General features: G+C 29.4%; 2 protein-coding genes across 3 annotated transcripts; one reads left to right on the top strand and one right to left on the bottom strand.

Moving 5' to 3' along the window:
- Positions 1-8: 8 nt before the first annotated feature.
- On the bottom strand, positions 9-5735 carry LOC122403594 (nucleolar protein 56). Its single transcript, XM_043407198.1, has 4 exons — positions 5628-5735; positions 3979-4550; positions 2918-3873; positions 9-1482 (listed from the first exon to the last, which is right to left on the bottom strand). Exons 1-3 carry the CDS (start codon positions 5628-5630, stop codon positions 2952-2954), a joined length of 1497 nt encoding a protein of 498 aa, XP_043263133.1. The 5' UTR covers positions 5631-5735; the 3' UTR covers positions 9-1482; positions 2918-2951.
- Positions 5736-5975: 240 nt separating this feature from the next.
- Positions 5976-10348, top strand: LOC122403592 (mitotic checkpoint protein BUB3). 2 transcript variants are annotated; one of them, XM_043407195.1, is made up of 6 exons: positions 5976-6157; positions 6251-6446; positions 7597-7666; positions 9454-9582; positions 9646-9764; positions 9841-10348. In XM_043407195.1, the coding sequence occupies exons 2-6, from the start codon at positions 6252-6254 to the stop codon at positions 10243-10245; spliced, it is 918 nt and encodes a 305-aa protein (XP_043263130.1). In that variant the 5' UTR covers positions 5976-6157; position 6251; the 3' UTR covers positions 10246-10348. The 2 variants fall into 2 exon arrangements, with proteins under 2 accessions (XP_043263130.1, XP_043263128.1); XM_043407193.1 differs by having other exon boundaries at positions 9454-9764.
- Positions 10349-10434: the final 86 nt, after the last annotated feature.

A 10434-nucleotide genomic window follows, 5' to 3' on the forward strand; every position in this document is an offset into this window, starting at 1 on the left:
TTAGAAGTTATTTCAGAATTTGCAGCAAAGTTCAGATTTATATTTATACGTATTCTTGAATGAATGATTTAGGTAATCTGTTGCTTTCACAGAACATGTACTATACTATTAATATGTATAGAATAAGAATCCTAACATCGTGTTTTATATGGTTGAAAGTATTTTACATTTATCAAACAGTTTTATTGTTAAGTTGTTATCAAATTCTATTTCGATTCTCATAAAGTTGATCTGGAATTACAGGCTTCTATGCAAATATCAGAGACTGAATCGTGTAAGGGAAAAATGGATCCTTTACATTTTCCATTATTTGAGCATTTTATATGAAACAAAATGTTTGATGTAGATGGGAATATATTTTTAAAGTGTTAAAATATACATATGTATGTATGTATTATTGTACAAACATAAACAAGTATAGTTAATATGAATAAGTGCGGTAATCGATCAAACCGCTTGAATAATAATACAGAGGCACGATTACAGTCTGGAATTCAGAGGCCTTTATATGAGTCAAACTCGATGAAAATTAGAATCATGGAAATTAAACAATCTTTTTCTGTTAGTGAATAAGTTTTATAAATTTTTACACAAGATATTGGTAAAAAGTTATATATTCAAAAACTTTTATTAATTTTACATCTGAGAAATAGGAAACAAAAGTGATATGTATTGTCTCATTGAAATACGCATTCTTAATTCCTGTTTAAATGTAAACTGTATTTTTATGCTATTTGCGCGCGATGATATTGTTCATTGTACGTTTTACAAATAGAACTCGTTTGTTTTATTTAATTACACGTCGTTAATGAAATTTTTTAATTTGCATCATTGTTATGAGTACACTTATAAAATTTATTATGTGTACTATCGTATATGTGTGAAACGAGTTATAATTACTTACGTGTATATAACAATTTCAAAAGTACTTTTTATTGTTCTTTATATATGTATATATATAATTGCATTTATTATCAAAGTATTTTTAAAATAACAAGTATTACATTGAAACCATTAAGCAATATTAATCAATATGTACTGGTACATATCAATATTAATCGCGCGTATAGAGTTCATAGTTAAAAGTTATATGCCTTACACAGATTTATGTATAAAACAATAATACAGCATTGAAAGTCATTGTTCCTCTGAAATAATTCGGGACAGTCATGTCACTTACAATATACATATACATACGTGCGAATGATAACCAATGGCTCACTTGTCGGTTTCTGACTGAATATTGTTTACAGTAGCCGCGATATTTGTAATTATTAATTCTTCAGGTATTTATACTTGCATCACAGTTTTATCGTTATTAAATATGCTCATTGGTGCTGGTGTTAATAAGAATTCTTAACTATTATAATTTATTCACTTTTAACATCACAAAGTACCTTTCCCTTATATTATTGGCGATTTCCAATTTATTATCCTTTTGTATACTATTTCATATTAAAGTTGAAGTTTAATCTTGTATTCCTGTAATATACAATATTTTACTACATACATTTCAAAGTAAACGTATAGAAATTAGGGTTGGATGGATTCCCCGACATTTTGGGGTTGGGTCGCGCCTCAAAAGTTTGCGATATTTTGAAATTTTCGGGTATTGACATTGAAGTCGGCTCAAATAGTGCTTAAGTAGAGTCGATTTACAATTTACAATCAATCGAAAACGTTGTTGAGTAAATGCAGATTGAATACTCTTACTACACCTGCTATTTTTGTCATTGACAGTGGCAGCAATATTGTAAATGCAATAGAATTCAATAAAGATTGAAGAAAGAATAAGTGTAAAATTGTCGATTCGACCTAAGCACTACCTGACCCGACTTCGATGTTGGGTACCAGAGTACCACAAGCTTTCAGGGTCCAACCCGACTCGAGGCTCGGGTACCCGCCCACCTTTAATAGAAATATAGTTGAAATTCTTCAAAGTGCAATACAGTGTAGTTCTGTTTTTCTGTACTTAATCAATTATTAATTTGTTATTTACTTGCATTTTTAGATTTCTGTATTTGTTAGTTTGTAAAAGCATTTATAAGCAAATACAAAGCCAAGAATAATTCGCATTTTAAGTAATTTTTTAAGAAAGTATTAATTTTAAAACGCTACTCAATGTCAGAAAAGGTGTAAGTTTAAAAGAAGTTCGAAAATGATGGGCATAACCGACCATTGTCAGTTAAGTAAACAAAATTAACGAATCACGAAAAAAACTTTTACTCGGACAAATTTTACATAACTAAAAATTTCATGCTATACTTTATAAAAAAAAATATACATATATGAAGAATAAGTTGGATGGATATAATAATACTTGGGGAATGTTTTTGCTTATTAAAATATGTTTGTATTAAAAATGTCTGGAAATCAAAGTTTGATTACTATCTAATTATACTCGATCAGATTGTACTGTACGAGTGCAATAACTAAAAAGATAATAATATACAATGAATTGAATAATTTTTAATTATGAATAAAATGACAAATCCAAATATAAATACATATACATTTATTTCTAATACTGCACGTATTAAAGTAAAAGAAAAAACTGGATATAATACAAGAAGGGAGTAATGTACAGTATATGTGTATATAATTATTTAAGTTACAAAAAATTATATTTAACAGTTGTTTTTTTTCATAAAATTATACACATTTTGAAAAAAATTTCAAGAGTCAAGTAATACGTTAGGTACATGAAAAATACGTCTAAGTTATAATTGAATATAGCTGTCATGTTTTTAACATAACTTTAAAAGTAAAATATTTAATTAATAATAAATCAAATAATAATTTGGTAGATTACAATTACAATTGAAATTATTTAGAAGACACAATCTATTTAAAGTTTGAACTTAATATGTAACTTACACAGCTCATTGACTAAAGAAACTTATTACAATCAACATACCATTATAGTTACAGAGAGACTCGAAATACAGTTTTTATTCGTCTTCAGTTATGCTTTTTGACTTTTTCTTCTTTTTCTTTTTCTTTACCGGTTCTTCAGTTTCATCTTGTATGCCATTCTCAACAAACCCATTTTCTGTTCCATTGTTTGTTCCATTTTCTAGAACATCGCTTCTTTTCCTTTTCTCTTTTTTCTTTTTCTTTTTAGGTGATTCTACTTGCATACTTTCTATTATATGTGCAGCTTCTTGTAATGCTTCTTTCATTACGTCTATGTTTTTCTTAGGTACTTCACCAGTTTCATAAAATTTCAATCTATCTTCTACTTGTTGCCGCAACTTTTCGCCAAACACATTAGTTGGCGTTTCAGTAAAACAATCGATTCTTGATGCTATAGAACATTTATTTGCAAGATACCTTGATATCCTACCCTTATTTTTCGTACCGGCACGACCAATGAATGTTGAATGAAACAGTAATCCATATTTTGGAGTATTGCCCTTTGTTTTTAATGCTCTAAACAAAGCCTTTTCTGCTCCCAGTATTTGTACAGTAGAAGCCGGATATTTGGCTAAATTTGTAAGAGAACCAGCATGTGCTATTAATCTAGCTCCTACTTGGTCGCCAATTAATGTAGCCAAATTGGGAGCTACTCCAGCCATCTTAGATTTCAAATATTCTGATAATTGCTTTCTGTAATCAGCTAATGCAATAACACGTGCTGCAAACATTTCAATATTAAGAAGATCAACAGGACTAATATCCATTCCCATAGATGATTTTGATGCATCAATAATTGCTTGAGCTTTAGCACTGTCCATAACAACTTCTTCCAAAGCTTCTAATTTTTCTTCCGTGAGTTCTTTTCTATTTTTTATTAATTGTGCAACTTTGGCATACATGTAATTCTCAGGAACTATTTTCACAAGTTCTGGGAAATGATAACTGTACCATTCCCTACAATTATACAATACGATATACACATAAACATAAATTCTACTCAAATATATATTATTTTATCTATAATTTGGAAAAATTGAATTACATATTGTAAATGCTTACCTTATACGCATGCTAAATGTGTTTATGTCTTTATCCAATTGATCTAATAAAGCAATGCTTTGTATGATCATATTATCTACACGATTTACATTAAATTTCACTTTAGCCCTGGAATAACTATGACCTAATCCTAGTTGCGCAACACCAGAACTTTTAGCTGTGAAACCTTTTACCAAATTATGGAAATGAAATCTAATCCCTCTAATAATTTCTGGAACAGCGCCAGTATGATCGCATTTTATATCCAATGCTTCTGTGATACTAGCACCAAGTTTTGGATCAGCAACACCAAGAACAACTTTCTCTTTTTTTCCTGCTTTTGGTATACATGAATCTAGGAATAACTGTAAATCTTCTGGAACAATTCCTTCAGAGACATTATTTATATTTTCCAGAGCAGCCAAAGCAGTTTTAAAAGGTGAAAATCCAATAAGTTTGACGACTGCATTAAAACGCGACAGATCCGTGACAGATGCTTCAACCTGAGGCATTAACATTCCTACCTCTTCAAATTCCTTAACGGCAAAGACAGCATAGCCAGCAGCATGCTCGAATAAGACAAACAGCTTCGACTGAAACATTTAGATTGCAAACAATTGTTTAGAATGATGGTTCTTAACATTTTGACTGCCACGTTGGTCACACATAACCAGCCACGGATTCTCCCGTGAGACCATGTTGGTCATCAGTGACCGGAGCGCTTGAACTACTTACAATTGTAAGAGTTGAATGAAAATTGACACTTGGTGCATTCTGAAAGTAATCGCTAATTAGAAGATACTTTTGAAATAACAAGTGCCCCATTGAGCAATTAAAAATTTTCATTAGAACATTAAAAATAAAAGATTAATTTCTATGAAATCTTGCATCTGGTGGTGCACATCTGTGGCGACCTGAGCAAAACATGTGATTTTGGCGTGGCAGTCAAAGGGTTAACAAGTTCACGACAGGCTGAACCATTGATGGATTTGTACCGGTACATGGTACAAATTCAGGCCTGTCGTAAACGTGTCAATCTTTCAGTTATTATAAATAAATAAACACAGCTGCAGCATCTATAATCAACCTATGATTTAGAGTATTGCAATTATTTAAATTTATCGCAAAAATTTTCTACTGCTGCTAATGTAAAAGACATTAAAACTATTTATTTCTTTTATAGAAACATTTTATAAAATTTATCTTTATTATTCAAAATTGTATTAGTTTACAAGAATGTTAAACTTAATTTGAATGTAAAATATCTTTATAAGGTTCTATTTAATATCATGGATACGAAACAATATGTTTCACAGATATACTTAATGAACAATATCATATGGAAACACAATTCATTGAGAATATTTCAAGTATTTTTACACGTGTTTTTATAGACGCTAAAATGAAACTTTCTGATGTCTATATTCGTACCACGCATGTTTCAGTATTTGTTATTTCGTTAAAAAATCTGTATTTTCAAATACAAATACGTGAAAATAATATTTTCATTTTATTTGAAACAGAATACCTATAAAATTAAATAAATTGCAACTTCAGGCATCTTTATATTTAAGCCGAAACATCGTATAAAAAGTTCTGTTTGTACGTAATCTCATAAAACAGTTATACCAAAAACAAAGGTTATAGGTATAATAGTTGCGCTGACTTACCATATTTCGTTTATTTTGTATTCCATTCAATATTTCGAACAATTACTACACAAATCCGAAATCGTAGTACTATGGTTAGAAAATGAGCATGTGTTCCGGATATAGTACGATTTCAGATACAGTATAAACAGAAGGAAAGATGGAGTTTGTAATGTTTCCTGGGATTTGAACTTATACTGATATTTTTGTACAAAATTTGTTTAATTTTAAAATCATTAATTTAGATTCGAATATACTGCGACTTAAAAAGAACACGTTCTTAGAAATTACATTAATTTGTTAAAATTGTATTTATTTCACGATTTGTATTTTAAGCATTAGCATTTATGTTTTAGTTTCGTGGTTAAGTTCTACGCTCCCGTTTTTGTTATGTGTCGAGTGGATGTTCCTATCTTGTACAATACTTAAGTTGTATTGAAATCAATTTATATTTAGTATATCGTTAGTTTAAACAATATATAAATCTATATTACTACTCCGAATAAATATATTGTTGCTCTATTGTTAAGAGCAAATACGTTTCTTAAAATGTATGTGATTGTTTTACTATTTGCAGGTTATGTTTATTTCCATTATGTAGTGTATACGGTAGAGTATTATCTTTCCCTTTCTTTTCATTTAAGTATGGAGTCTCGGACAGAATTTAAAATAAAATCTCCTCCGACCGATGCAATTTCGGCAGTGGAATTCGGACCGAACTCAACGCAGTTTCTTCTTGTCTCATCATGGGACAGCACAGTGCGACTGTATGATATTCATGCAAATACTATGAGATTAAAATATAATCATGATTTGCCAGTTCTAGACGTTGCATTTCAGGTAATTATAAATTTATCGAATACTTTTTAACCGATAGCTTTCTATGTAATAATGCATTTATTATAGAAATAAATGAGTTATTGTGCTTATGTTTATTTGAAACAGAAAAAGAGCGAAAGAAAAAAAAAGTATAGCACTGACAAAATAATGTAAGTTAAAACTTTGCGTGGTAAGGAAAACTAAAGTAAAAGTAATGAGAAAAATTATGTGTATTTTTTAGATATCCATAAGTAATACTATATGCATATTATCAGACAAACGTATTTGGACAGACATCTTTTATTGTGTAATTTCAGTATGTGGTACAATACGTAATTAATTAATTAATGTACAAAGAGAGGGATGGTATGTATATCATAATAAAATTAATAAATTGTTGCAACAAACATAGTCTCAGAATTAAACAAAATTAAATGTGATAAAAATATTCTACAATATTTATACATTAACACTAGGTTTACAGAGCGTGTCAGTTTGACACATTCAGATTCTAAATCTAACGTTACAGAACTCGTGTTAGCAATTTATGTTGAATTTAATTGATGCAATGATATGAATGTATACCCTAATTAAGAGAAAAACTTCATTTCAACGTAACTGTCAACACAGTGAATTACAATAAAAATATGCGCAATAAGCCTTTGTAAACTTAGTATTAATAATACATCTTTTTTTACTGAATAAACAGTATGCTTCAGAATGACTAAATGTCAAGAAACTTTGAATATTAATTATCCATTTATTAAATTATCGATGATTTTTTCTTTTAAAACTTTTGATAAACTTGTGTCTTGTACCATGTTGAAATAGGTTTAGAAAAAGGATATAATATGATATTTCAATAAAAATCATGTTTTAGATTATAATTTATGCTTGTAAATTGGTCATCCAAAATGTCCAGTTATAAATAGATAAACTTACTATATGCGTCATAATACATAGTTTGTCTGATACCTACTTACAAAATGTTCATGTCTGAATACATTTGTCTGGTACTGTATTTATAATACAATATAAACATAGTGTTTAATACAATGTAATCTACAGATATATTGAGCTTGACATTATTGTTTAGTTATATGATTGTACTTGTAATCTAATTTGTTGTCATTCTTTTGGAATACTGTAATAAAAAGTTGTTTTTATACAGGATGCTGTGCACGCTTATAGCGGAGGCTTGGGAAATACATTGAAAATGTATGATATCAACAGCAATACTGGTAAGAAATAATTTTTAAATTCTTATTTCTAACTATAGCAAGTCACAGAATTATTTATGTACTCTCAATTGTTGACTTTGGAAAGTATATATTTTTTTTATAATAAACGTTTCAAGACCCTCGCCAACAAATACAGGTTATTTCAGAAGTAAACATAAATACTTAAGGATCTAAATCTACTTACTAAAAGTAGTAAAAAATAACATTTTCTTATCCAGAAAATCAATTTTGCAATATGTTTATCTGTGCAAACAATTAAATCCGAATTGATTATTGCACATTCTACTACCGGTTGTATCTATCCAAGGTAGTATTTATGAATATTAATAATGTGGTTAAAGCAATACGAAGTATTTCTACTGATTAGTTGCCTTTTTATTCCTCAGTAATTTACAAGTATGACTGAAAATGTCATTGCTATTACTGCATACATAAGTGTGCTCGACGAATTAACAATGCCTGAACGGAACATAAATGTTTTGACGCTTTCTAATCTTTCTAATCAGTCTCAGCTGCTGTTTGCTTCACTCTTTGTATGACTCTCCAATCAGCATGTCAACGATTAAGAAATCACTTTTAGTAGTATCTATCTACTTGTGACAGTAGTACCATCACAAGCTCCTAAAACAAACAAGTAAACAAATATCAACATATTCTCGGTTAGAATACCTTGTTGTAACTTGGCGATAACTTGAGACAAATAAAAAAAAATGAACTGTTACGCAGTCTGATAAACTATGACTTCTGTCGCACCTTGCACTACGTACACACATTTCGCAATGATACATATCGTTGTCAATGTTTATAAACACTATCTCGGACGGATACAACCGGTAGTAAAATATATGATAATAAGAACGTATTTAATTACAGTTGAATAAACATCAAAATCGATATTCTCGAAAATAAAACACTTGATGAAAAAATGTTAAACCAAATTCTTAATTTTTTATGTAGAATCACCTCCTGCCCGAATATACTACGGTTTGCGATTCACTCAGTATAATCAGCTTATTAAAAGAAACAATTATTTCATAAACAAACCCAAAATTTTCGGGTCTTGATCCAAATTCAAGAAAACTATTCAAATTGATCCAAACCGAAATGTCAAATATCCGCATACCCCTATTTGTTATACAATTTTTATCTATAAATTGATATTGTTCAAAGTGAAAGTATACGTATAACAAAAAATAAAGTTTCATTGAAATCCATTCGATCGATTAGGAGCAATCATATACCCCAACGTATATACGCACATAAGTTTAAAAATGTTTCTTTTTTTAATAGTGAAAATGTGATCAGGAGATTTTAATACATGTTTTTCTGTAACAAAAACATTTTCGTAATTACTTTCGTTTATGATACTTTACTTCTTTATAGATCAGAAAGTACAAATATGAAATTGATAGTCGAGAACTGTTAAAATGAAAGCTAATAATAATTTTAAGTACTGTAGAAATAAAATATATCAAACAATCGACTTACAATATATCAGAGTTTAAAATCTGCTATTAAATCTAAACCTGATATAAAAAAAATATTTACTCTCAAAATGCTGATTATTTTTAGTATCTTCTGCGCGAGTCACTTTTGTAACTCAGTTTGTTTATAATTTATTTGTAATATGGTTTACATCAATTGAAAGTTTAATTAATATATAATGAATTTTTATTGATATAATGTGTATTTTAAAAAGATCTCAGCAATCTGAACTTAATATTTCTTTGACTTACTATGTGTTCATAAGAGCATGGAAAATACAATGAAAACAAATTGTTTTGTAGAATCAATAATGGGAACACATGATAAACCAATTAGAAAAATTGAATACTGTGCTGCAGTAAATGCAATATTAACTGGGGGATGGGATGCAGCTGTAAAACTTTGGGATCCTAGAACACCCACTTGCGTAGGTAGTTATTTACAACCAGATGTTGTTCTTGCTTTATCCGTGTGTGGAGATAAATTTGTAGTAGGTACAGCCAAACGAAAAGTTTGTATTTGGGATTTGAGAAACATGGCTGGTATGTTTCAAAGACGTGAAAGTAGTTTGAAGTACCAGACACGTTGCATCAAAGGTTTTCCTAACGAGCAAGTAAGTTTAATTCTTTGTTAATTATTCAAAAAGTATTTTATTAGTAATGTCTTAATTTTTTGTTACTGACTTTCAGGGATATGTTCTTAGCAGTATAGAAGGTCGTGTCGCTGTTGAATATCTTGACACTACACCAGAAGCACAGAAAAAGAAATATGCTTTCAAATGTCATAGGATTAAAGAAAATAACGTAGAACATATATATCCAGTGAATGCTATTAGTTTTCATTCAACATATAATACGTTTGCAACTGGTGGTTCAGACGGTTATGTGAATATTTGGGATGGTTTTAACAAGAAGCGCTTGTGTCAATTTCATAGATATAATGCTGGTGTTGCTGCCCTTAGTTTTAGTCACGATGGTTCTGTACTTGCTATAGGAGTATCATATTTGAACGAAGCTGAAATTCCTCCAGGCGGTAAAGATGAAATAGAAATTTATATAAGATACGTAAATGACCAAGAAACCAAACCAAAATAATGTATTTATGTAAAATAATTTTTTATAAAATAGATTGACAATTTTTCATTTATACTCTGCTTCATTAAAGCAGTAAAATTGAATGCTAAAGCCTTTTCATAGAAACTGATCCATTTGTAATGTACATACTAACAGTGTATTTTACACTTTTATATCTTAAATACTTAACTGGAAATTACACAAATTCTA

Source organism: Colletes gigas, unplaced genomic scaffold, assembly GCF_013123115.1.
Source record: "Colletes gigas isolate AHSC1104 unplaced genomic scaffold, ASM1312311v1 Colletes_gigas_Sc00063, whole genome shotgun sequence".
In the NCBI taxonomy this organism is placed as follows: domain Eukaryota; kingdom Metazoa; phylum Arthropoda; class Insecta; order Hymenoptera; family Colletidae; genus Colletes; species Colletes gigas.